The 27,938-nt window shown below is 37.6% G+C and overlaps 1 protein-coding gene and 1 long non-coding RNA gene across 2 annotated transcripts; one reads left to right on the top strand and one right to left on the bottom strand.

Annotated features, from left to right (window-relative positions):
• The first annotated feature begins 203 nt into the window (after positions 1-203).
• Positions 204-27,587, top strand: col9a1a (collagen, type IX, alpha 1a). Its single transcript, XM_067585499.1, has 32 exons — positions 204-494; positions 1,374-1,448; positions 2,535-2,573; positions 2,687-2,749; positions 5,530-5,583; positions 5,682-5,717; positions 6,265-6,288; positions 7,547-7,600; positions 7,818-7,871; positions 8,102-8,134; positions 8,951-9,007; positions 9,145-9,198; positions 11,294-11,347; positions 11,480-11,533; positions 12,750-12,803; positions 12,892-12,945; positions 13,063-13,116; positions 13,821-13,874; positions 14,016-14,069; positions 14,167-14,211; positions 14,339-14,392; positions 14,563-14,616; positions 16,108-16,161; positions 18,851-18,922; positions 20,825-20,860; positions 20,963-21,007; positions 21,927-21,959; positions 22,305-22,451; positions 22,575-22,629; positions 23,441-23,629; positions 24,217-24,294; positions 25,491-27,587. Exons 1-32 carry the CDS (start codon positions 420-422, stop codon positions 25,694-25,696), a joined length of 2,064 nt encoding a protein of 687 aa, XP_067441600.1. The 5' UTR covers positions 204-419; the 3' UTR covers positions 25,697-27,587.
• LOC137180207 (uncharacterized) lies at positions 20,942-22,374 on the bottom strand. Its single transcript, XR_010927926.1, has 2 exons — positions 22,286-22,374; positions 20,942-21,095 (listed from the first exon to the last, which is right to left on the bottom strand). It is a non-coding gene; the product is annotated as an uncharacterized lncRNA (long non-coding RNA).
• Positions 27,588-27,938: the final 351 nt, after the last annotated feature.

Genomic DNA, 27,938 nt, shown 5'->3' with positions numbered 1-27,938 from the left:
ATGGTTTCACACTTCCATTTGAAAATCACCACTTGTTTTCTATTTTAACTCACTTTTTTCAAACAACAAACAACATTTTGCAAAGACTAAGGTCTTCACTTTGAGGCCAAGAGGTAAAGGACAAAACCAAACAATTTTCTTTTTTGGTCAATTTCCACTCTACTGTCAGCTTTAAACTTCATTTAATTTCAAAGAAAAGGTAAGTTCACCCCTCCCTGTTTGTGCAGTGAAGCCCTCCTCCTCCTCAGCCTGCAGATCCTCAGCTTCTCATGAATAAACAGCACTTTCTAACATCCTCCCCTTCCAGCAGGCGGTGGGGTTTCAGTTAGGGGGGAGACTGACAGGTGGACCGTCCGTGAGCCCCGTCTGTAATCTGGGAAAAAGGGACTTAAAGCGTCTTCCTCGGCCCTGGGAAGACCATGGCTCTCTCCAGGATCTGTCGGGAGTCTTTGCTGGTGCTTTTATTGCAAATCGTGCTGATTTGCTCCGCTCAGGTGAGAGATAGATGCTCTTTCTTTTCTTCTATAGGTGGTTACAGCATGTCTGTGGTGCTCAGAGATTTATAGATACTTTATTGTACTTTTATGGTGTTTTATTTGTTGTGCATCATTATAAAATAGCAGATTCTGGAGTGTCTGTATGATGCTTAAAAGTGTGTGTAAAATGTATTTTTAGTCTCCTGTGGTATCATATTTTATACTCAAATCTGCATTTTCAGCTTGTCTGTTGTGCTCAGTAGACCTTTTTTCCTATTTATCACTATACTGTACATATGCTGCAGTGAAGTACTTGCACTTTATGGCATTTTGATTAAAATTCCTTGTATCCACTTAACATTCCTTTAGAGATACAAGTGCACTTTTAAGTCTTGTATAGTTTTAGCATTAGATTTTCTTTGATATAAGCTTAATTGGCATTTGTATTTTCAACTTTTTCTTTGGATTGCTGTGTGAGCCATTTACAGAGTCAGGATGGGGTACAGTAATGTTCACACTGACTGAAGTTATTTCTTTTAATTCATTACAAAATATACAAACATTTGCTCTCAAACATCACATTAATTACAAAAGACGTCGATAACTGTGGTCCGTTTATTCCAGTGTGCACACCTGGCACCAATACAGTCCAGACAGCAGCAGTAATCTGAACACATGCAGTTACTTAGGCAGTATAATGGGACTAATATGGGAAACCAGGTTTAGTTTCATGACCTTTCCCCTCACATCACCCAAACAAAGAGACTCTGTGTGAGCTGCCCCTCACACCAGCAGCAGCAGCAGCAGCAGCATCGTCTGATATTTGGAGATGAATTTCAGTGAGGAAAAAAAAACAATGAAAACTGATTTTTTTTTGTGTGTGTGTTTTTTCTACAGAGGGGCCCGGTCGGTCCCAGAGGCCCCCCAGGGCCTGCCGGAGTAGCTGGCGTGCCAGGAGTGGACGGCATTGATGTGAGTCAGCGTTTCGTCTTTTCTCAGTCATGAACTTCAGTTTTCAGATTTGGGTCAAAGCTGTGGATCAGAGCATTTAATCAGATCAGTGAAGCAGGTTTTCACTGGTTTACACAAGAAAGCACCAAACAGTAGCAGTTTTACCAATTAAGTCCTTTTTTGAAATAAAAATGTCCTTGCATGACTGTCTCCTCGCTCGTTCACCATCATTGTAACCAGTGATGTTTCAGTTTCAAAACCATGTTCTACTTGGCTCTCCATGCAAGTTGTTGGACTTTTTTCAGAATCAATTGACCTGACAAGGGTTTATGAATGAGCAAAAAGCTTTTAGAAGCAAGGGAAGGGGAGCCATTCAATGAAGAGATGCAAAAAAAAATTTTATATGCTCAGTTTGTGCACAAATACAAGCATCTTTTCTCAAGCAGCATCAAAAGAAAGCCCTCTCAGTGCCTACATTTGTGCACAAATTGAACATATTAAAAATACATTTTTCTCTTTTTACATAAAACAGCCTCCCTCACTTTTTTAATGTGCTATTCCTGAAGTTGATTCTTCCGCTGTGGTTGTGTGGGTTCCTGAGCAAAAAGCTCTCGGTTGCTCAATGCAAAGCAGCTCCTGTTATGTACAACATTTTTATATTTTTTATATTTAAAATCTTACATTTTGGGTGGATTTTTTTTTAGAGTTAACAGTAGAGAGATGACAGGAAAAAAGGAGAGAGAGAGATGGGGAATGACATTCAACAAAAGTACCCAAGCCAGACTTGAATCAGGGATGTTGTGGTTTTTAACGTCTCGGTCTACCAGGGTGGCCCTGGTAGTTTTAAATTTAACTCAAAGATTAAATGCTGCATTATGAGTTGAGAAAATTCTACAACTGCTTGAAGTTTAAGAAATGTTTCCCTTTCAATAAACTCAAATATCGATCATGGTGAAACTGAAACAAGGTTGTTTTTCTCAGTTTCTGAATTTGCAACAAAACAAAACAAAACTTTCAATTTTATGGGTTTAGGAAAATAAAAATAGAAATTGTTAAATAAACGCTGAAACAAAACATAATCATCTGAACATCTTCATGCATCTTCAGGGTGACAGAGGAGAGGACTCTACAGTGGACGGCGGACCAGTGAGTGGACTTTAAATCCCTCCGTTAAAATGCAGAAATGTGTAATCCATATTGACTTTGGGGCTTTTGAACCCAAACCAACAGTATAAACATGAGGTGACTTCTGCTTTTAGGGCCCTGATGGTGATAACGGCAAAGACGGAGCTCCCGGAGCTGCAGGTCTTCCAGGCGCAGATGTAAGTGAAACAACATTGTTGCTCAGCGGTCCTTCTCTACAAGACACTTTTAACAGCTGGTCCTGTAGGCTTGTTTCTACTCCAAAAACAGTTTGGAGAAATAACAAAAGAGGCTGTTGATTTTTGAATCTTCAAGCTGCTTGATCTGCCTCACAGGTTAAACTCTCCAATAAGAGGATGTATTAAATCTGTGTAAGATCTGAGATAGAGAACTTGAGGTATTCAGATCTGCTACTGTGCTAGCAGTTTGTTCTGGCCTCCTCTAAGTAAAAAGTGTGGAGAAAAAAAAAAAAAACATTCCTTGAATAAATCAATCTGGCTATTTAGGGGAGAGTCTCGGATAGCTTCCTGACAGAAACAGGGGTCTTTTTGTGTGAGATCGAGGGGGGATCGGCTGCCCAGAGATGGCTGACAGGAGAGAACTGTATGCTGGGAAAGGCGGTGCAGAATGGACCCAGTGTGTTTGCTGTCTGCTGCGGTGATGCTGCTGAGGACACACGAGCAGATTCAGAGTCTCATGTGCACTGAAACAGAGAAAACGTTTAAACCACCGCACCAAAGTTTGTACCAAGTTTGCACAACCGTACTTTAAGAAATCTAAGAAGAGGCAGTCCACACGGTAGCAGGAAACAGATCAGAACAAGAGAGGTTTTGTTTTGTGTGCGAGTCTCTCTGGAAACATGGAAAATCAACATGTCATCATTGCAAATTGATGATATACACTGATCCATGAGTATCTGAGAGGGTCATTCTTCCTTTCTGGGATTCTATCCTTCGCTCTGAGACAGAAGTGATCTTTTCTAGTCATGTAGGCTGAATGTCTGGTTTTAAGGGAGCGTTGTGAGAGTTGTTGAGGGGAGGAGCTTAACAACGGATGGCCCCACCCTCCGGGGGTACAGTTAACGGACTCACAGAGACTCTCACTTAAAGCAGCTTAAGAACAGAATGATCAAAATTGAAGCTTCAGAGATCTGACTTTTAGTCTGCTCTGTGGGTCATGATACAAAAACACTGGATACTATGTTTCCCATAATGCAACTCAGTAGCGTGTCTTCATTAGACCTTTCCTGTCTGGGAAACACCCAGGTATTCAAAACTCCACATCTTTCAATATCTCCAAGGACACACTGAGGTAACCCTGAGGACGTCACTATGACAACATTTAACAAATTACTCAGATTTGACAAAACTCTTAAAACTAAAGAAACCAGAAATTATTCACATTTAAGAAGCTGGACTCAAAGAATTTTCACTTTTTTTTCTTAAAAAATGACTCAAAACAATCAATTGATTATCAAAACAGTTGCCAATTAATTTTCTGCCAATCAGCTATCGATTAATTGACTAATCATTGCAGCTCTACTGTATAACAATGACCAGTAAACTGAACTTCATGTGTAAAATCACCAGATTGCCCCTTTAATGAGTCTCAAAAGATTAACACAAGCAGAGAAAACTTTACATGTTTGATAGAAGCATCACTAGTCTTGGTTTTAAAGGACAATTCCAGTTTATTAAATAAGAGCGTCAGATGATAAAACAGATTGTAAAACCCCAAAGTTAGACAAACATATTTGGAAGTGAAAACAAAGGCAAAAATTAATGTTATTATTCAAACTGTCTGTTGTAAACCGCCATCACAGTTTACAGACGGACTTTGTTTACTGCAGCTGTGTGCAGACACAGTTCTTGTGTAATAAAAGGGATTATTACTGACATTTTGATGCGTTCACTGTCATTTTTATCCACAAGTAAACAGGTTTACTTAATCTGGACAGACTGTTGGCTTGTCTGACTGCTTGTGTTTGTTGCAGGGCTGCAGCTAACATTTATTTTCTCAATTAGTCAATTATTATTGTGGTCTGTAAAATATCAGCAAATCTTGACAAATATCCATCACAAGTCAGAGCCCATGCTTACTTTTCAAAATGTCTTGTTTTGTCTGACTAACAGATAATCCAAAGATAACTGGTTTATTATTGTAGAAGAGTATGAAAACCAGTAAATATTCACATTTGAGAAGCTGGAACCAGTTAACTTGTTTGTTGCTTTCATCACAGATCTCCGCTATTAACTTTAATTGTGTTATTTGCATTTATTTGTCTTTGCAGTGTCAACACAATGAATTATACAGATGTGGTAAATGGTGCACACATTCAGACAGACTTCTCTAAAGCATTCATGGTGTTTTAGTTATTGTGATGGAAGAAGTAAATTCTTGAGAGAAGTAAATTCAGGTGTAGTTGAATAAATACGACCCGAAACGTCTCTGATATTTACTTGCAGGTGTTTTCAGTTGTTGTTGCTGTTGTTGTTTTTGCTTTCATTACTTCCTACATTCTCTGAAAAGTGTGACAGCTTAACCCTCTGTTCAGTTATAGTTTATGCTCTACTACATGCAAAATAAACTTCAGTGCTCTATGCAGGCAGTAATCACCCCCAAAATAGTCTTGAATTCTCTCTGTTCAACAGTAATAGCAAATATAAAACCTACAATATATGCAGTTTGGGCAAAAATAGTGAAAATCGTGTAAAAGTGATATTTGGACTTGAAATTTTGTAAACATTGGTCTCTCCCAATAAAATTATCATCATATCTGCCAAAATTACAATCCAAACATTTGATCTAAGTGTATGAAATAACTTTGAACTTTCTGCACTCAACAACAATTTTAACATATTTAATCTGTATTTATAAAAAATCTGTGTGCAAAGTGTTAACAGTGTTATTTTAAAATGTATTTAATTGTAATGTTCTGCTGCTGATGTTGTCTCTCTAGGGACCTGTCGGACCTCCTGGAGATCCAGGTGCAGTCGGCGCACAAGGGCCAAAAGTAAGTTTATTATCTATAAATTTTACTGAATTTGTCATTTAAAAAAAACACACTCCAACATTTCTGATATCAAATCACATTTCTGTTCCTGTTTTCAGGGGGACGCTGGAGCACGTGGAACTCCTGGAGAGCCTGTAAGTGCAGATAATAACCATAACAATCATTCAGTACTTCAGATGTTTAATTTGGGGTAAAAACACAGACTCTTTAACCCTCTAACCCTGGAAATAACCAGATTAAATCAGTCAGTATACATGCAGATTCTGCAGAAAGAGGATACTTAGTTAAGGGTTGAAATTTAAAAGATAACAAAACCTATTTTTATGAATTATAAACTGTTCAGTGAACTGACACAAACTGTAGAAAACAGTGCTTGATGTGTTCTATGACTTACATAAATCAGTATATTTGTTGGAGGACCTGCAGAGTGAAATACACAGAGTTCAATAGTTTAAACCATCCACTGCCGAAACCTCTATATAGTTAGACATTTTATCTCAAGCAACACTTTATTTGATATATCCTGCACATATTATTTCATTTATTATTTATATTAAGTACCTAATGTATACTCTGAATGTACTGTTGTTACTACAATTAATCAGATCTAAGAAAAAGGCTGTTTTATTGTGCAGTAGTCTTCTTTTCTTCTGTTTTGACATTGTAAATTCTCCCTCACAGGGTGTAGGACCTGCCGGGCTTGATGTGAGTATATCTACTGTATACAGTATCATATTTCTCCAACCAGTTTTCTATTCAGACCAGCATGTGGAAGCAAACACAATGGTTATTGTGAACAGGCTGTTTTTATGTTCTTGTCATTGACTTAACTGCACCTGTTCAGTATCACAATGGAAAACCAGTATTTTTGTGCTGATACTATGCTCATAACCACAGCAGTAATAGTAAAAGATACGGTGAAACTTGAACAAAGTTTAATAAAGATGTCATTTACCCATGAATAATTACTTAAGAAAGAGCCACAGTGTCTTGAAACAAGAAAGAATGAGGCAGATACTAGTCTAATAAAACTACAGTCAAACTGGTGCCTGAACAGACAGGACAACAGAGGCAGGTTATTAAGAGCTCTTATCATTACTTTGTGCTCCAGGTCTCATTTTTCCAGATCCTCATTAAGATAAAGATTTTTGGACCAATTGCTGCCATTCTGAATGCAAGAATGCAGAAATTCAATCAAAATGTCGTAGAAATTGGACCAGTTGCATTGTGCGTCAAATTTAGTGCATGATACACGGATTAGCAAAAAAATGCAATCATATAAGCATATGGAAAGGAATGATCAATATTGTTTATATGAGTGTGCAGAGACCTTTATGCAGAATAACAACAAGGACATAAAATCTGTAAAAAGTTTCATGGCAGAGTGAGAGATTACAGCAGTATAAAGAGTAATTTAACACAAAGCTGAACAATGTTGTTCCACTGATGTCTACTGGTCTGGGCTGCACCAGCTGTCAGTAAATTCATCACTAAATTTGTGCATAAAGTCCTATATAAGTTCTTAGTAAATACTAACCAGTTTGCACCATTAAAACTTTAGAAATATCTTGGCTAGTAACACTTCAGTAATGTGTAAATTGGTTGCTAGGAAACACATGTAGTGCTCCACATCTCTATGCAAGAACTTGTTTGTGTGGTGCAAATCTCCACTCAGTAAACACTTTATAACTAGGCTAAGTTTGAACAGCTGGTGCAACCAGCTCCTGGTCTGTAACCACACCCAACAGTGATGTCATGTTGTACTGACCACACCCTGCAGTACACCTCTACGTCACTGCAGCAAGGTGAGAACTGCAACCACCAGGGGTCAGCAAAAACTTTTTTAAGCTGGTGTTAAATTACTCTTTAATATCATTATATTCATATGAACTGTTGCATAATTTGTCATGTGCAGAATGTGCATTTGTAAAAGTCTAAGAGGACATGTTTTGCTTTTTAACAGGGTATTCCTGGGACAGACGGGCTACCAGGTGAACTGGGTAAAGTCGGACCCCCTGTGAGTAAAATTTGGAACAAGTTCAAGCTCCATTATTAAAACTACTACTACTTACTAAATAGATTTTTGCCTTTGATTCAATTTGAATTTCAACATTAAAATGAAGGAAAGAAGATAATGATGATCAATGAGAAGTGTATTATGACGCTGCATGAAGCTTTAAAATGAAATATATTTCTTGTCTATGCATTAATAAAAAGTTTTGTGTCTGTCACAGGGAGCAAGAGGCCGAAGAGGTCAAGTGGGTCCTCCTGGTCCTGCCGGGGCTCGGGTAAATACCACAGCTTTTGTCTCACTGTTATGGGTCAGCTCTCAGAGAGACACCAACACTGTGGGATGTTAGATACACTTATGTAAAGAAAGTGCAGTTTTTAGGGTCTTTGAAACCATGATTATCACTGTCAACACAACATGAAAAAACATTAATTCATTATGTTCTAAAAAAAGTTGTGATTTGTATTAAAAGAGAATAAAATCTCAAATGCACTGTTCTTCTTCTAGGGACCTCCTGCCGTGTATCAAGGCGAGGACCTGGTAAGTTTGATCCTTAAGTAGATTCATTAAAACAATTCATCAGCAAAATCCTTTAACCTTTTAGGTTGTTTATATACTGTAACTTCATCTTTTTTCTGCAGAGTAATTATCAATTAATGAATGTGTTCTTACTTTCAATTTTATGTTTCTCATGTTTCTTTCTAACTCCACACCCTCAGATTATTTTCATTTTCAAACTTGTAGTCTTCAACCCCAACCGACAATGACTCAAGTGACATCACACCGTTCCCTCTGGAGACACAAAAGGCTTCATACTACTTTTTACACATACAGTAGTATTCCCCAAAACCTGGAGATAGATTTTGATGTGGAGAATCGGTGGAATTCCCCTTCAAGAATCCGCGGCAACATTTTACAAACAAGAAGCCTCAAAATTCAGATTTCAACAACATTATTGTTGGCTGATTGTTTGTTCTCTGGGTTTGATTTTTAGACAACATTAGCTGGTGGTAACGAAGCTGTTTAGCAGCTGACTTTCAAATGCCAGATGTCAGAGATTCCCACCAGTGCATAAAGATTCATCAAGAAGACTTTACACAACAATCCACACATTCAGCCGCATTATCACGCAAACTAACTTTCATTTTAAACTCCCAAATGCTTTCCGGAATCAGCAATAAATTTCAGACAATATGCTATTAAATGTCTAAAATATAAATATATATATCAAAAATATAAAGTCATATTTTATTTGTCCTCCCTGCTCTTGCTAGCTGGGTCTGGGGGTCACTGTCAGTGGAGCCCCCTGGTGGCAGGGCTCTTCCATGACCTCAAATAGGTTGTTGTGTTTTTCAGTGTCCCAATGCCTGCCCCTCTGGTCTGAATGGACACGCTGGTCTCCCCGGCATGAAGGTGAGTAAATTTCACTGACGCTGATAATATTTTCTCTCAGTGACATTGACTGACTGCATTTATAAGACTCTGTTTGTCTTTTAATTGCCCGTCTTATCAAATGCAATTTAAATTTAACTCTGTGTTTCCTTCCGAAGGGCCACAAAGGGGTTAAAGGTGAATCTGGTGAGCCTGGAAGGCAAGGACACAAGGTAAAATACTTTCTTCCTCCCTTTCATCATATTACACACTGAACAGCCTCTATGATAATAAACTTTATTTGTATAGCACCTTTCATACAAAATGCAACTCAAAGTGCTTCACAAAAAAATAAACAAAAATAAGAAAAAGATAAAAAAATAAAAAATAATAAATAATATATATATATATATATACATATACATATATATATATATATATACATATATATATATATACATACATACATAACAAACAAATAAATAATTGAGAACATTAACAGGAAGAATAAAAGGCTAAACAGCTAAAAATCTAAAGTAAAAGACATAATCATTCATGAATAAGAATAGAAATACCTTAGAATAGATCAAAATGTTTGAGTATATGATATGGTGTAAAAATCATATCATAGAGAGGCTTGGTTAAAAAGATATGTTTTTAAGCGTCGTTTAAAGCTTTCAAGAGAGACTGCTTCTCTAACGTCTTTCGGTAAGGTGTTCCAGAGTTTGGGAGCGTAATTGAAAAAAGCTGCATCTCCAATTTTCATTTGGGAAAGTATATGGATCTCAAGCAGTCCTGCAGAGGATGATCTAAGGGATCGTGAGGGAGCATAAGGAATCAGGGAGTCTTTGATGTAGCTCGGCCCTGACCCATTGAGAGCTTTAAAAACGAGTAACAGGACTTTGAAGTTGATTCTGGAGGACACAGGGAGCCACTGTAGGCTAGCCAAGACTTGGAGTGATGTGTTCTCTTTTTTTTGTTTTTGTTAATAGTCTGGCCGCGGAGTTTTGAATGAGTTGTAATCTTTCAATTGACCCTTTAGGAAGACCTGTAAAAAGTGAATTGTAATACTCTAATCTACTTGAAATAAAAGCATGAATTAGTTTTTCAGCATCTTGTTGAGTCAGGAATGGTCGAACCTTGGCAATATTTCTGAGGTAAAAGAATGCTGTTTTAGTCACTTTGTTTATATGGGATTTAAAGCTTAATTCAGAATCTAAAATGACTCCTAGGCTTGTTACCTCTGATTTGATTAAGGGAGTCAGGTTGCCAAGTCTTTTAAAGATCTAATCCCTTTTTGCTTTGGGGCCAATTAATAAGATTTCTGTTTTTTTCTCATTTAATTTCAAAACGTTATTACTCATCCATTTATTGATTGCGGACAAACAGGCAGTCAGAGAGTTTAGAGCAAGTGGATTGCTTGGTTCTACAGATATATATAATAGTGTATCATCGGCATAGCTGTGGAAGTTAACATCATGTTCTCTGATGACAAAATAGCAGAGGCCCGAGGCAGCTGCCTTGTGCAACACCAGAAGTTATGTCATATTTATGTTCCCCAAGACTAATGAAAGATTTCCTTCCTGTATGTCCGGAACCAGTTTAAAACGCAGTCTGAGAGGCCGACCCAGCTCTCAAGGCGATTTATGAGGATCTTGTGGTCGATAGTATCAAATGCTGCACTTAGATCAAGAAGAACTAGAACAGATACTTTATTAGCATCAGTGTTAATTCTCAAATCACTAACTATCTTAACGAGAGCAGTTTCTGTGCTGTGATTAGTTCTGAAAGCAGATTGAAATTTCTCCAGGATATTATTCTCATTTAGAAAGTTGTTTAGTTGGTTGAAGACAACTTTTACAAGTATCTTACTTAGAAAGGGGAGGTTTGATATGGGTCGGTAGTTTGTTTAAGACTCCACAATCCAAGTTAGGTTAAGTTAGGTTAAATTAAGAAGAACATATACATCCAGACACTGCATAAACCAACTTTTTCAATTTTTCTTGTAATTGCACCAAAACGTTTAGTAAAATTTCCTAAAAATAAACAGTTACATACCTGCAAATTACTCTGAAAATATTTATTCATATACTGTAGAGTCTAAGTGTCAGTAATTATGAACCAACACACATACACTCACTCTGATGTGCAGAATAAAACACATTATGTTTAGTTGCAGGTATGACACAGTTTCTTGTACACTAACTAATGTTTCTCTCTGCAGCTTTTACAAAATTCAATAATGCTAAAGTTTCTAAAAGTTGACAAAACAGATTTTATATTTGTAGTCATAAAATGATGACATATCTGGGTTTTGTTGTCTTTCAGGGAGAGGAGGGCGACCAAGGACTACCGGGTGAAGTCGGAGCTCAAGGACTACCAGTAAAATATTTCACCATTCTCTCTTAACTGACCATCACACCGAAAAGATTCTTCCACACATCCAATGAATACAGTCAAACATATTAACATGGGACATGTTTGTCTTCTTTCCTCTCCGCTGAGTAATTTTAGGGCCCAGGTGGACAAAGAGGTCTCCCCGGAATACTGGGCTCCAAAGGTGACAGGGTAAGACTTCAAACGCACTGATGAAAACCCCACAAGCTACAAGACTTGAGATGATTTTTATTGTGGTGATTGATGGAAAAATGGATAAAAGAACCTGACAAGAAACACATAGTGAAAGAAAATGCAAGAATCTCAGTGTCCCGTAATGATGTTGCAGTTTTTCCAGAAACATGAAACAAGTTTTTGAGTAGAAATGAATAATTTCCACTTTTAAAAAACAAATTTACCAAATTTAAAAGATTTAAAGTTGTTGCTCTTCAAGAAAACAATCTTTTGAAGTTACATGATAACCGCTTACGATAGCAACACTTCCTGTTTCATCACAATAAGAGCTCCCACTTCCTCCCAATACACGATAACATGTAGACTCATTACAGGAAGTTATTTGAGCAACTGAATATAATGCAACCAGTACAAAGTATTGCAAGCACATTGATACCTGAAACTTATCGGTTATTAGCACAACATACACTGAGAGCTACTGGTGACTTCAGTCTTTAAATGTATTTGTTTCTGTTACCAACGTGTTTCTGTATTTTGTGATTTATATTAAGTGGCTGCTGTAACATTATAATTTTTCCTTTTGGATTAATGTGACGTGAATGTGAAGTGACTTAAATTCACTACAGAAATCTCTATTATTAAATTATTATACTTATTGTTATTATTATAACTGTGAAGATCCTAATATAAAAGGGGCAATCCAACAACTAGTAAAAAAGTAAAAAAGTATTTCACTTCCATAAAGTTGGGGGACTAACGAGAGAAAGATAAATAAACTCCTGGATCCTACATTTCCCATAGTGCAACTTGATGGGGTCTTTTTGTTCAACTCTTCTGGTGAATTGTCCCTTTAATATCCTCACTCAGGTCTTTTAATGACTTATGACATTATTATAGATCGATAGATATACTTAATTGATCCCAAAATGGTAATCTACAATAGTCACCACATGCCAACATATACAACAAGAGGAACAAACAGGAAAATAAAGGGACAAAGATAAGACAGTTAAAACAGTCTGAAAGACAACACTGGATATAGGAAACACAAGGAAATAAAAACTCCTTAAAGTGCTGAAACAGCAAATAAAGAATGCAAAAGATCTAACAGCCAGCAGTAAATAAATACTCTCAATCATTCTGTTGTATTGAATCATAATATATCTGCTTATTAAAAAATGTACTTGTAACAACCTTCCATCTTTTAAAACAGGGACCTCGTGGAAAACCTGGTGATTTAGGTCCTCAGGGCATCCAGGGAGGCCCGGTAAGTCCCTGTGTCACTGTCACCTCTGTTGACTCCTCCTTACTGTTATTTACACAAAATACTGACAAAAACTGATTACATTTTTTAGGGAGATGCAGGCCAAAGAGGAGCGATAGGTGAGATCGGGCCAAGAGGAGTGACGGTAAGATCTTACTCACAAACTAGCCCCAAAGCACATCTAGTTCACGTGTGACTTTACTGCCATCAGACAATGCTTTCAATTATTGTTATTTAAGTTTGACAGTTTGTTTGTCTTTAGGGAGAACGAGGTCCAGTTGGAATCAGAGGAGTGCCGGGGCCAAAAGGAGAGGCTGTGAGCACTGCTTTATCTTCTTAATCAATCAATAAATAAATCCACCTGTCCTGTCTTCTGCTTTCCTCGCCACCCATCCACCTTCTTTCATGTCCTCCTACCTTCCTTCCTACTTTTTTACCTTTCTGTAAGGGATCCAACCCTACGAATACTGATGTTTTACCAGATACTGTTCATTATAAAGCTTAACAACACTAAATTCACCAATTCAACCATCCTGACAATATGTTTACAGCTACAACTAATGATTATTTTCATTATTGATTAGTCTTTTGATTATTTTCTCAACTAGTCAATTAGTTGTTTGGTCTATAAAATGTCAGAAAATGGTAAAAAATGTCAATCGGTGTTTCGCAAAACTTGAGGTGACGTCCTCAAATGTCTTGTTTTCTCACCAAAAGTCCACAACCCAAAGATACAGAAGACTAAAGAAACCTTAAAATATTCACATCTAAGAAGCTTAAACTAAAGAACTTTATAGTGTTTTTTTCTTCAAAAATGACTTAATCGCCAAAAATAGTTGGCGATTCACTTTCTGTCAATCAACTAATCAACTAAATATGTAATCACACAAAATATTTCAAGCCCTTTACAGATCCTTCCCTACTCAACATATGACCTTTTTCCTCCATTTAAAAGAGAAACACATTTGTGTGAAATTAGCTTTAATCTGTTTATCACACCGCTCAATCTCTTCTCAACAGGGTCTCGTTGGTCCAGATGGTCGTGAAGGCATTCCTGGGCTGCCGGGGTCAAAGGTAACAACTACCTACTGTATAGTTTTAGTGTATGAAAATGATTTTTGACACAAAAACTACTTTTGGTCATCTAAGAATTTTAGTGCTGTTTAGTTTCCATTTGCAAAGTCAGACAGGTTAATGGTTTTTGTTGTTGTTCAGGGTCTTCCAGGGAAAAATGGTGCTCCAGGTGATGCCGGTCCACAAGGTCTTCCTGTAAGTATGACCTTTGACACCAAAACATCCCAGATTGATCAGAAATTTGCCTTTTTGATATCAGATGTTGATGTTTAATACAATCTTCTCCATGTAGGGTTTGCCAGGCGCTTATGGCCAGAAAGGTGTCAGTGGTTCAAAGGTATGATGAAACATGTGCAGCCATTGTTACAATATGATACCAGTACTATACTTTTACTACTAACAGTGATATCCAGATAGCAGTATTCTCTAAAATGGACTGTACTGTTTTCTCTTTTTGTTACCAGGGTAGCACAGGTGATCCAGGAAGTGTAGGACTGATGGGATCTTCGGGGAAACAAGTAAGTTCAAACACATCAGTCGTGTTACAGTAAAGTTGAGTGATTAATATAGGGGTTAAAGGTCGGGACATTTCCTCAGCCTATAAATGAATCAATAAATGTTTACTTCAAGTACATCACAAGAAAACTGACGTCATCAGCTGATGATTTGATGTTTTATTTGTTTCCAGGGCGAGCGTGGCGAGCAGGGAGAGGTGGGACCTGTGGGAGCCAGAGGAGGACCAGTGAGTTTTTAATAATCAGTTTCCGTGTCTTTTTTTTTTTAGCTTGAAGCTGCAAGAGACAGTTTTTCTCCTTTAGACAGGAGAAAAACTCACCCTCACTTCCTCCCTCAGCTCTTGTCACTTATCCAGATGACGTACCCAGTGTCCTGAGAGCCTCCAAGGCAGATCTGACTCAAATGTTTATAACCTTGACTTCTTGCTTTGTGGCCACTAGCTGCACCGTCACAGCCACAATAAGCTCATCACTGGCGAAGCCCATTTGATACACAATCAGGACATGAAACAAGCCCCAAAATCTCCTGCTGGCAGGAGAATTTAGGATATCTCTTCTAGTCATTATTTTATGTCAGAAGGTTGCATATTGTAGCTTGAAGTCTGACTGAAGTGGACTCATAAGCAAGCGCAGAACATTTTTCTGAATTAGAGTCCATCATATAATTTATCTTTTGTTACAAAGATCTAAGTTAAAACTGACTTAAAGGACCAGTGTGTAGGATTTAGTGGCATCTAGCAGTGAGGTTGCAGATTGTAAACAAATGAATACCCCTCCCCTTCCGAGCGTGAAGGAGAATCTACAGTGGCCGTGAAACTCACGAAAAACGATAAAGCCCCTCTCTAGAGCCAATGTTCAGTTTGTCCATTCTGGGCTACTGTAGAAACATGGCGGGCTCCGTGGAAGAGGACCCGCTCCCTCTGTAGATATAAAGGGCTCGTTTTAAGGTAACAAAAACACAGTGATTCCTATTTTCAGGTGATTATACACTAATTAAAATATACATATAACTATCATACTCAATTTCTGCCAAGTCCGTTCTGCTAGATGCCACTAAATTCTACACACTGGTCCTTTAACTTGAACAGAAGAATGAAATCATATCAGCGAGCTGCACCTTTGTCATAAAGTTTAGTCTATTTGTTTTTCCCTGAACAACAGCTAGAACATATAGAGCCTGCTGCAGTTTTTTATCATGTACTTTGCAGATTCGGCATTATGTTACCACACCGTGCAATCTGATGTGACAAATGATCTCACTGTCCAGAGGAAAACTCAATTTGCAAAAGTCTGCACAGAAAACAGTGTGCATGTAACTGATGATGTAGTAACTGCAACATAAAAGCCGTGTTCCTCTCAATGGAGTAAAACTGGATAACGTAACTGCATCTAATTATTACATTAATAAAGTATTTAAACAATTTAATAGAATAATAGAGTACCAACTGGTACGAAAAAGGACAACTCAAAATAAAATTTTTTAAACATGTTTTGATGTATTTCATGACATTTGATGGTTTTTATTTACATTTTCATGCTCATATTCAATTAAATTCACAGTTATCAAACTGGTTGATGTAGTGAAGCACGCTAATAGGCTAGAAATGACGTATAATGTTTAGCTCTCGATTTCAAATATTTCTTTTAATTGTGCTTTGATGCGTGAAGGCACCTGTCTGTGTTTCCAGATTCTACCGTTGCTCTTCTTTTTTTTTTAGGGTGAACGAGGAGAAAGAGGACATGAGGGGCCTCCAGGACCACCAGGAGGCAGGGTAAGACCTGAGAGAGTCTGTTTAATGTAAAGAACATAATCTCACCCAAACACCTCGATCAGTGACTGTCAGAGAACAAAATCCCGCAAGAAGCAGCCGTATAGAGGTGGAGGTGACAGCGGATTTGTCTGATGTCCCATGTTGACGACATGTTTGTCTTTGCTGGATTCAGTTTAAGTAAAACAAAGATAAACTGAAGATGTAATTGACAGTCAGACCAGAATTAGCAGTGATGAATTTACTTGCATGCTAGAACATGCTAGCATACTACAAGTTGAAATGTATGTCCTGACTGGATATTGGTGAGCATTGGGGTAAATTAACATATTGGAACTGATAAATCATGTATTGATGTGTTAACGAAGAATTTCCGACACATTTTACAGGTCACAGTTAAATCAGATTGACCTCAAAGCAAAGTGAAAACAAATCGAACACAGCGAGATCAATTTTTGACCCCTTTGTTCATCTCTAGTTTACTGGGAGCTGCACATAATAATAAACACATGATAATCCCGCTGAGATCCTACGAGGAGACACATGCAAATCAAACAGGCAGCTCTCCCGGTAACAGACTGTCAGGAAGCTGATGATGATGTTGGTGAATGAAACACAGAGGATGAAGCATGTGAAAGAGGGGATGTTTAAGAGATGAATTGCTCTGCATGAATGTTTGGTAAAGGGAAAAGAAATCATGATTATGGACCAAATACACAAACCAGCTCCATTAGAGCTACTCACAGACGAGATAAAAGCCATGTGTTAATGCTTGGTGTAAAAGTAATATTGTCATTTATAATCATAGTCATCAGTTACAGGAGAGTATACTAGATTGACATTTAAGTACTTACTTTGATCGGCTCAACTTTTGTATGATTTTTGTTATTTTATCAGTAGGGAACCTCCTGATATTCCCAAGAAGTTCGATCAAATACAGAAGAATAACTGGCTGACAGCAAAGTTTAAACAACACTTGCATTGAGGAATCAACTATTTATAGCAAGTAGCTTAACACTTGGATTTGGTGAAAAACGTTTTCTTTCGGGGAGCATTCAAATAATCCGACTAGTAACAAGGATTCTGCTGAGAGAACAAATTCCCGAAAAACAGATGAAAGAGATTTCTACTTAATTAGCAGGGAGCACATTTGACCCCCCAAAACAACGAAGCTGCTGCCATTTGCTGCCCTAAATCTATGAAACAAGCATGTTGCAATTTCCCCTCGAATGCTAGTGAAGAATATTTAATCTGAGATGTAACTCAGTAATCCTGAATACTCTCAGGTTATTTTACAGCAAGATACTAATACTGCCTACACTATGCTTTATTTAGAGCCCATACATCTCTAAGCCACTAAAAATATCTGCAAATTATAATTTATTATCTTATTAACAAGGACTGGATTCACAATATCTGAGAAAACTTCTTAAAACTTATGCAAGGACATTAGAAGAGAATATACTTAAAGCCCTTTACTGTCAAACTGGTGGTAAACATTAGGTCAGTGTGGACTGGAAACGGTTACTGGCAAGTGTTCATTGCAGATTAAGAGAGTACACCGGGGATAAACAATCCTCCACATTCTTGTTACACCAACAGGATTCAATCAGATTAATTTCTTAAGCCTGCAAAACACACTTGAAAGATTTGGGATCAAGTCTATTTCTCTGTTATAGTTATGGATGGAGATAATAGTCGCCACTTGGCAGAATTAAAACAGATATGGAGTTATTATTTATTTATTATTAAGATTAAATTAATTACATCTTGGTCAAACCCTTTCTACGAAGTTCTGTGAAGTTTCTTAGATTCCCTGCTGGCAGGATAACAAACTACTGGAGGGTAAAAACATTCCTTCAGAGCAAAACAACAGGATTTATTATAAAACTGTTGTTGGGAAAAGACACGAGTAAAAGGAGACGAAGGATTGATCGAGAAAGGTGAAAACAGGTGATGAAGTTCAATCAGGCTGAAAATATTAACAGTGTTGCAACCTTTGAAAAACATAATAACCTCCCAGATCTTATCAGCATGTCAGTCGACTCCCTGTATGATGCCATCTAATCCATTCTGCTCAGATCTATCAAACTAATCCCTGAGATATAAAGTGAGCAATAAGTGTTCGTAAATACGTCTTCTATCTTGAACGTATTATTCAACAACAGGATCATTCAACAGAATAAACCTTGTATCTTGCTCAGACATCCACTGCTGGGAAGTGGAGCCTTGTGCTTTGCTGTTTATTAAAGAGTGGCGTGTCTTTATGAACCTCCGTCCCTGTGCTTAAATCTCTAATCCGCCGGTGAGCGGGCATGAATGGCCTCTTGTTACAGAAGTCTGAAGGCCCGAAGGGGTATTTCTGCAGCTCGGGGGGGTGAAGGGGGGGATCAGGGCAGGAAAAGAAGCTGAGAAGCCCTGAAAGAGCTCTCTGTTCCCCTGGAATGCTTGAAACCGGTCGGTCCACTGTACACCTCAATCAGTACCCGCACACACCCAGAAACATCAGAGGGAGGGTGAACGGTTGGGGGGGTCCTCACCGTTCAGACGATGTGAAATTGTTTTTTTTTTCTGCACATGTGGTCAGGTTGAGGTGGGCGGTAGTTAAGTTTCTAAACTTCTCACAGTCGATCTTGTGATGTGAGTGTGTGCGTGTTTTCTGTGTGTTTATTTTCTATGTGTGTTTTAACAGGGAAGCAAGGGTGATCTGGGACTTCCAGGACTTCCTGGTCCTGCTGGGTATCTTGGCCAGAAGGGCGACAGGGTAAGAAATTTAAAAAAAAAAAAAGAGATAAATAGTGAAATGAAGTAAAGTCAAATTTGCCTCAAGAGGGTTTATAATAACATACAACACTCTCTATCCTCAGACCTTATCCTTAGAATTTGGACAAGGAACTCCTCCCCTCCAAAAAAACCCAAAAACAAAACAAACAAACCCTTTAAATAAAAATGCATACATAAATACACAGATTAACTTTAAAGTGAAGCCATGAAAATGCAACAAGCTAAACAAAATGCATTTGTTTCGATTCTATTTCACAAATTGTTTTCAAATGTACTCCGATCATATTCATAAACATACTTTTGCAAAGAAATGCCATCTGGTTAAAAAGCCTCCAGACCGTCACACAGGTGTTTTTAATTATTTTGGCTGTTTACACCTGAATTTGGGTTCTGAGGTCACTAAACTGCACCAGGTGAAATGTGTCATCTTGAAATGATGGAACAAAGCTAAAAGAAGACTCACTCCCTATTTACTACATAGTGTACTATATTTACCCTCTGCCATTTTATTTTGAGCACCGAATTCTGAGTGTGTAAATTTATGAACTACATAGAGCATTAAAAAATACCACAATGGAACAGAAACAGCAGAAAGTAGTGCACATGCCATGGACACTACTAACAATCCCACCATTTTATAGATGCAAAAATCACTGTTGTGCAACTAGCATGATGAAGATGATGAGTGAGTCTCTGAAATCTGGATTTGCTGCTCACTCTTGAGTAAACTATTGAGTGTCAGTGATGTGAGGAGTAGTAAATGAGAGAACAAAGGAGTGATTTCTGACGCAGCCCTGCAGACAGTTGCCTGCGTAGATGTCCTGTGAATTTTTGCTAATTAGAGAATTTAGGTTTAAATGCTGCAAACTGGGCCGACTGACTGGTTTTAAGTGCTTATTAACTGAGGTCCAGCTGTGATGCATTTCATAGAGATAAGCTGCTGTTTTCCATTCACATCTATGGAAGTCAGATCAACGGATGAGTTTAAGCATGTGTTTCCTGTTTCGGTGTGAGCTCAACGAGGTGGATGTGAAACACTGCTGTGCTGTATTTCGATGGATTGAATTATTTACGTGTGTTTCATCATTATTTTTAGAACATTATCACATGACCAGACTACACACTGTAGTGCAGCTCTGATCAATAGTTATCTCTTACCTTAAACTTGGCATTATCAGAATACTAACTATTTTCAAGCACAGTGCAGCAGTGTGTCTGTTGGCCGACCGAGCATTGAACAAAAGTGAAGTTCGACCGCTGGAGATCGTAACGAAACAGGAAACGCACACTTGAATTTGTCTTTCATTTGGGCTTCCATTGAAGTGAATGGGGAAAGAGTGAATATTCTTAAGATGATACTTTTAGTCTGTAACTTTCTGGAAAACAAGACTAAGTTTTGGATAAATAGTATATTTTTAACATTTCTTCCATATCTTTGGTTTTGTGTAAAATACATAGAGCAGGTTTCTTCCTGATCAGTATTCATAGGTGCCTTATGTATTGTTTGGCAAAAATAATAGAATTTAGTAATATCGAATATCGACATAAAATATCAGCTATTGATCAGCTCAGAAACATATCGATCAAATCCAAACCAGCAGAAGAATGAGTCTCATTCAGTAAAGTAAGAATGAATGAGCTTGGAATGAAATCAAGAACAAGGTTATGATTTAATTACATACTGTAGCTGAACTGTACAAGCTCTCAGTCAATGACCTTCTTCAGGTGTACAAGGTAACAAAAGAAAAAAATGTTAAAAATCTGTAGTTTGGTTTGACTTTTTCAGATTGTCTATAAACACGTGAAAAAGCGTCTTTAAATTAAATTATTACTGTTAAATAGTTTTAAACAATCGAATATTCATTCTGTCCTTTTTTCTCAGGGTGCCGTCGGTCTCGATGGTCCAAAAGGAGATCAGGTATGTTGTAATATTACACCTGATATTAAAAAAAACCCCATCAAGGTGATGAGTTGGAGAAAATTAAAATGCTGACAAATCTGTCATACGTCTTTATTTCAGGGACCTGCAGGCTCTGAAGGAACAGCAGGAGAGAGAGGAGATCTGGTGAGTGATCGACTACTGAAACACCTGCGTCTGACTCTGTTTTCATACAGACAGACAGACGTGTTCACATGTTGAGTAGAAAGTCAGCCTGTCAGTGAGAAACAAGTGTACGCAGCACGGTGAGCGAGCGAACCTGTTACAGTCAGTATTCACCTTTATTATTTTTATTATTATTGTTGTTTTTTTTCTTTGGAGCCTACCATAGACAACTATTTCTACATGTCATTGTTTGGTTTTATGCTATTTTTGAAGTGATTTATCATGTTATCAAGTGTTTTATATCCCTCAAATCAGCACAACCTCAACTATCCAGTGATGTAACTAAATAAGATGTACTATAACATCAAGTTTAAGGAAATCAGGCAATAATTGTAGAAAATACACAAAACTAGCCTATAGAAATGAATCGTTTTAAATCAAAAAACAGGTAATAGTAACATGAAGAAGAAATTTGGCAACACATAAAAAACACAGTGAGGCTCAGAGACGTCCCAGAACAGTTTTGAACTGCCTCATTTGATCCGTTCCTCCATTATAGCCTTCAAATAGACGTTTTTTTTTGCCCCATAACTCAGAAACCGAGCTGGATTCAAGCTGTGGTGTGTTTCATGGCAGTTTCTGTCCACAATAACACAGAGAGGCACGAGACATTCAGTCACCTCTTAACCTGCGCCTTTCCAGATTTATATGATTTCTTACTTAAACGGCAATGCAGAGAGACAATCATTGCACAATAAATTATTTGAATCTTGACTTACAGAATATCTTCCTCCTCTTTGGCTCCCTCCACTGGCGGCGCCCTAGAAGACCACTTAGCTCGCCTAAAACCGGCTCTGCTGCAGCGTCACTGTTTCTACAAACTCTGCATGTAATGTTTTTTTGCAGACATATAATTATTTATGTGTGTTCTCTCTTCCAGGGTGATCAAGGTGAACAAGGAGAGAAAGGATCGGTATGTTTCACCTAAACAGAGCATCATTACCACATCACATATCAGGGAACATTTACAGCTGCAGATGATTCTCATAAGTTCAACTTTACAAGATGTAAAGTGACTTCTTGTTCATTCCAATAAGAAAGTCTAAATGTTTCCTGATACAATTCCCTTCACTGTTAACATCCTGCAGCTGTTCAGGGAGCATAATCAGTCTGACTGAGTATATTAAAGATTTTTTTTAGCATAAGATTAGATTATAATTTTAGATGTTAAGATTTGGTTCCCCAACAATCTCCACCCCTCTCTGTCTTCATCTAGTCAGTCTAACTTTTAGTGTCTACCTGCTCTGGTTGCTTGCAGACGGGCCCACCAGGAGAGACAGGAAATAAAGGACCCGAGGGCGGCCGAGGACAGCAGGGGAAAGAGGGCAAGCCGGGCCAACTGGGACCCCGTGGCATGCAGGGCGACATGGGGGTTCCAGGCCTGCCGGGGGCGCAGGGATCACCGGTGAGACGTTTTATCTCTCGCTATTTTGAATCAGGGCCTAGTCAAAAACAAAGGAAATGCATGTGATGGTCGACCACAACGTTGCCGTATGAACAACATCAACATCTGTTTTTCTTCATACAGGGAAAATCACCAACAGATACACATATCAAACAAGTTTGCATGAGAGTAATGCAAGGTAAGTGTTTGTCATCTTCTTTAAACTCATTGTCATACTGTTGTTTCCACCACATGTCGATAAAGATATTTAATTTGTTTCATCAAAAGAGACGACAGTCAATTATTTTTTACGTTATAATACAATTTCAGTTACTTGCTAAATCTGCAATTTCCTACAAGAAGGAAGCAAAATAGGAGATAAAAAAAAAACAAAGCAGAGATTTAAAGCAATTCACCGACTATTGGTGCTGGCAGGTTTGTAAAGCCAAACCACCATTTAAAATATGACTGACTCAAGTCACTCAAATCACAGAAAAACACATTTTCTCACCTATGATGGTATCCAGCCACCTAGAATGACTTTTAGAAAGTTTTACATGCTCTTAAAACTTACAGTACATCTCCATACCAGTAGTTTGTGCTATTTAAAACACTTAAAATGTTAATTTGAAAAACTCCAATGTGTATTTCCATGAACAGTGTTCTGTATATTCAGTGTAAACAACTTTTGTTCTTCAGATTAGAGGAGTTAAAAGTTCTTAAAACCTCAGCAAAAATGTAAAACCAAAACTAACTGTAAGGCTAAACATCACTACCGAATGTTTTTTATGATTTGTGTGAATTAATCCTTTAAAAAAAATCTTTGACTATGTGATTTTTGTAAATATTCTCCATACTGTAAACAACATAGTGACTCTTATACTTATATTCCCTTTAATGTTTGTGATCTAATAGCTGATGCACATCCTGCTTAAAGTTGTTCTGAAATGTGAGACTAAAATATAAATAAAATAAAATATAAATGTCAAACGTGTCCTCTTGTGTCACAGAGCAGCTGGCTCAGCTAGCAGCCAGCCTGAGCAGGCCTGAGTCAGGTATTGCTGGACTACCTGGTCCCCCAGGCCCGCCTGGACCTCCAGGCCCTACCGGAGAGAACGGTTTCCCCGGACACGCCGGATCACGAGGACTACCCGGTCTGAAGGGTCCGCCTGGGGTAATTGGCCGCAAAGGACTCAAAGGTGAGATCCAGATTAGCAGTTTGATAACTATATTCATTTTTGATAATTACTGTCATGGTGCCCTTAAGACACAGTTAGACAATTATTAACAACAAAAACTAAAAATATGACAAAATAGATGAGTTCTGGCCACAGACTGACTGAGATGTAGCACTTAGCTTTCTGAACAACCATTATCTCAAGCGTATATTTTAGGTTTACTGCTTGCCATCGTCTTTGTCAGTTGCTTTGATTCAGAAAATGCTGTTTTGGCCGGTCGGGTGGAACCTGAAGTAAAGTAACTGTTGGATGACCCGTCAATCAAGGCAAAAAATGCAACCAATCATACTGATTTTTGAGGGAACAATTTATTTCCTCTAGCCAACAGTTCAAGAAGTCATGTTAAATCTGTATTTTTTATGTTTTGAGTTTATTTCTATTCTTTTCTTTGATGCTGCAGTGACCTACTTCCCTCTCAGTCATGTTCCTTTTCATATTAATGAAGGAACAGAAGAAGAGTGAAGTCTGAGCCTGAACTCCGGCTAAATATAGTAACTTCAATTATGTGTTTCCTCTTAGTAATGATTTTTTTTTTTTTTGCTCTGCAGGTGACCAGGGTGACAGAGGGGACAGAGGACCCACAGCGAGAGGACCCAAAGGAGCACCAGGTGCTCCTGGTCTGCCAGGTAAGTGACGGGCGGAGGGCAGATATCTAATTTAAGAATAAATGTCCTCGTTTCAGATTCAGACTGTGTAATCTAAATCAAACACTCAGCATAATTAAACAGCATGTAAAACCATTTACAGGCCAATACACATCATGAAAAACACACATTTACATATTAAATTATCTTCAGTATATTGATTAAAAATAAAACTCAATGTTTAATCATCTAAGTAATTTTACTTTTAGTTCAACTCAATCCAGCACATGAAACCCAGCAGGTCTTTCCTTAGAAGAATATACTGTATATGTGTTAATTTGGAGATGTGGGATGATGTGTAATTTACAATATAATGGATATATTTTTATAATGTGTACTGTACTATTGCTTTAATAACTCTACAATTCAAAGCCTATTTGATTGTCCTTTTTAAAAAAATATTTCTACCTCAAAACAGATGTAATACAGTAAAATTATAGCAATTTTTCTTATGGACTGTTTTATTATTTTTTAAATGAGTAGTTTGATCGTTTGATCGTTTTCCTTACTGGTGATGATCTGCTTTTTATAAAGGCCTTTTTTCATTTTAATAGACAAAACAAAAGTTGTCAAATGTTAAATGTTGCTGTACAAGATCTTTGCTTAAATCAAATAAAGTCTAACCTTCACAAATTTTGATTTGAATCAGGAACTATCTGCAAACTAATCAGGTGTCATTTCTGTGACACAGTTGTTCATTTGTAACTGCTGAGCCAAATTATTTGCATGTCGTTATCACTGTTTTTATAAAGATAACAAGTGTTTACCTCCAAATGTGATCATCTGAGGTATTATCAGTTACAACGGTTTACGCTGCCAAAAGCGCCTTTTTCCTCCTCTCGCATGACGTGATTGGCTGCCGTTTGATTCAAAGTATGTAAGCCGTCACACAGTTTTTGATTTTCTTATAATAAGAAAAGTTTCTTGTAAAAGCAGAATAATATTACAAAACATGCTCGTAAATATCTAATTTGGAAACAAAAATTCATCTTTTTAATGGTCAATCTTCTAGTAAGTAATCGGACCTTTCCTACACTCCCCTCAACAGGTGGAGTAAAAGGTCAGAGGTCAGCTACAGACCACTCTGGGTGGTTTTAGGGATTCACTGTTTCCTGCAGACAATCTGTGTTTTTGAAAGAATTAACATTGAGCTTGTTTCTGTCACTCCTTCCTGTCAGGTGATCCCGGCAGAGCTGCTTATGGCACAAACGGTCGTGACGGAGAGCGGGGACCTCGCGGCGTTCCCGGTATCCCCGGTGTTCCCGGGCCTCCCGGTCCCGCCGGTCTGAACGGTTACTGTGAGTCGTCGCAGTGCGTTCTGCCCATGGTGGCGTCGCCGGTTTCGGCAAAGGACTCCAGCATGAAGGGCCCCAGTGACATGTGAGGAAGGGCTGAAGCTGAACTGGAGGAAAACTGAGAGACTAGAGGAGAAAACCAGCACTCCATGGAAGATTTGTCTTTTGGGGTTTTGTCATTTGGTGAGGGTGGCCAATGAACAACAAACATCATTTTAAAAAAAACTCCTAACAAAAAGCTTTCATTTTTACCTCAGTTTTACCATCTCTGTACTGTAAAATAAAAAAAGGAGTAGTAATAAGAACTCAGTGTATATGTACAAAACAACCAGCCCCATTTCCCTCAGATCAAAACTAAAAATGCAACAACGAGGCGAATCTAAAAGTTTTTCTGTATGTTTATGTAAATGTGTCAATACGCAAATTATACTGCTGGATGACGTACATCTGTTTGTGAGTATCTTTGTTGTTTACCAACTAAAATCCCCCTGTGCCTTTTCCTCTAAATGTTTTAATAATTTCTCTGTCATGACGACTTGTTGTTTTTGTGATTGGAGGGTGGCGTTGTTTGGAAACCTCTCTAGCAGTTTTATATGACTTCTTATTTATTATATCAAGGTTCGACGGGACATCTTCAAGTTGTACAAAGGAGGAAAATAAACACATTTTGATAACCTCTTGCATGTTTTGTATGGACGAGTACAGCCAAAAAAAAAAAACCCAACCAGGACTGAGCATTAAATATTCCAACAATTAACAGCTTTAAGATATTAATTCCTCCAAAACAGACCAGGTGTGATGATAAATGACGTGTCAGCTGTGTCATGAAGACATGAACACACATTTTGAGGGCTTGATATGAGTTTTCATGTGAGTTTTCAGTATTTCATCATATTCTTGATGTCCAGCTGGAAAAGCTTCTAAAAAAACAACATTTCAATCAGAGATTATTGTCAAGTTTTTCACAGTTTTGTGGAGCTGCAACAATTAGTCAACTGACAGAAATTGAATCAGTATCACTATTTTGATAATTGATTAATGTGGCATTCATATATCACATAATCCTGTCATGTATGAATGTCTTGGGAACAAAACAAGACATTTTTCAGACAATTTATAGACAAAGCGACTACTTGATTGATTGAGAAAATATTCAGCAGATTAATAACAGATAATGAAAATAATTGTTATTTGCAGGTTCCATGTTCAGGGATTCTTGCCACAGCAGGAAAAAACTGCAAAAATCAACAATACCTTTGGTTTAACGCACTGAGTCATGATCAGAGGTTTGTAGGTTTGAACTCACAGCTGCCAAAATTCTTTTCAAATGTGAATATTTTCTGTTTTTTTGGGTCTTTTATGACAGTAAACTGAATATCTTTGGGTCTGTTGGACTGTTGGTCATTGGACATTTGAGGGCCTTTCTTTGGACTTTGGGAAACTGATCAACATTTTCTACCATTTTTAGACATTTTACAGACCAAACGATTAATCGAGGAAATAACTGCCAAATTAATCAATAATGAAAATAATTGTTAGTTGCAGCGCTACAGATTTTTTTGTATCTGGGTTCAGTTGGCATGAAACAATTTAATCTAAGAGCAATTTGATTCAATTAAGTTTCTTTTAGCAACTTTTATACATCATAAAATACCAAATTCTGCCTACAATTCAGTTCGACTCGATCCAATTTGACGAAGAAGGTGAGTTCAATGTACAGTTATTAAACATTTGTAAATCCAAGGCACAATTTAAAAGAATGACATTTATCTTTGAGGCTAAATTTTGACCCTAAAATGTCAATGAATCAATTAGATATTTTCTACAACTTCTAGGATAATCTTTCCTCCTACTTAGCTCACTAAATCTTTCAAAATTCAGCTATTTCTAACTTTTCAAATTTTTCTTTACTTGTTACTGTCCCTCAGCTGCGTTGACTGTAGTCAGAAGACAGTTCTTCAATAAAAAGAATCCCCCTAATGTGGCATCAATTGACTTTAACTGATTAAAAATGAGGGTTCATCTCAGTCGGGAACCTCAGTCATGTCAGAGGTGAATGTCAAATACTTTATGTGATATTTAACTAAATGACACTATGCTTCACTGGAGGTTTTCTTGTGACTAACATCTCTCTCCTTATTTGAATCTCTCTAATGAAATCCAAACAATATTCTCTAATTGTGTTGGATCAGTTTCAGTAGATTGCACCAGTACATGAATAGAAGCAGCTGCAGACTTCAGCCACCAGATAGATTTAAATTTTAAATGATCTTTAGGAATAGAAGAGGAAGATGGCTTTGGGACTATTTTAACCCTAAAGCTGTAATTTTA

Source organism: Thunnus thynnus, chromosome 3, assembly GCF_963924715.1.
Source record: "Thunnus thynnus chromosome 3, fThuThy2.1, whole genome shotgun sequence".
Taxonomy (NCBI): Eukaryota; Metazoa; Chordata; class Actinopteri; order Scombriformes; family Scombridae; genus Thunnus; species Thunnus thynnus.
The sequence above is the reverse complement of the archived record's forward strand: the minus strand, read 5'-3'. Positions and strand labels throughout refer to the sequence as shown.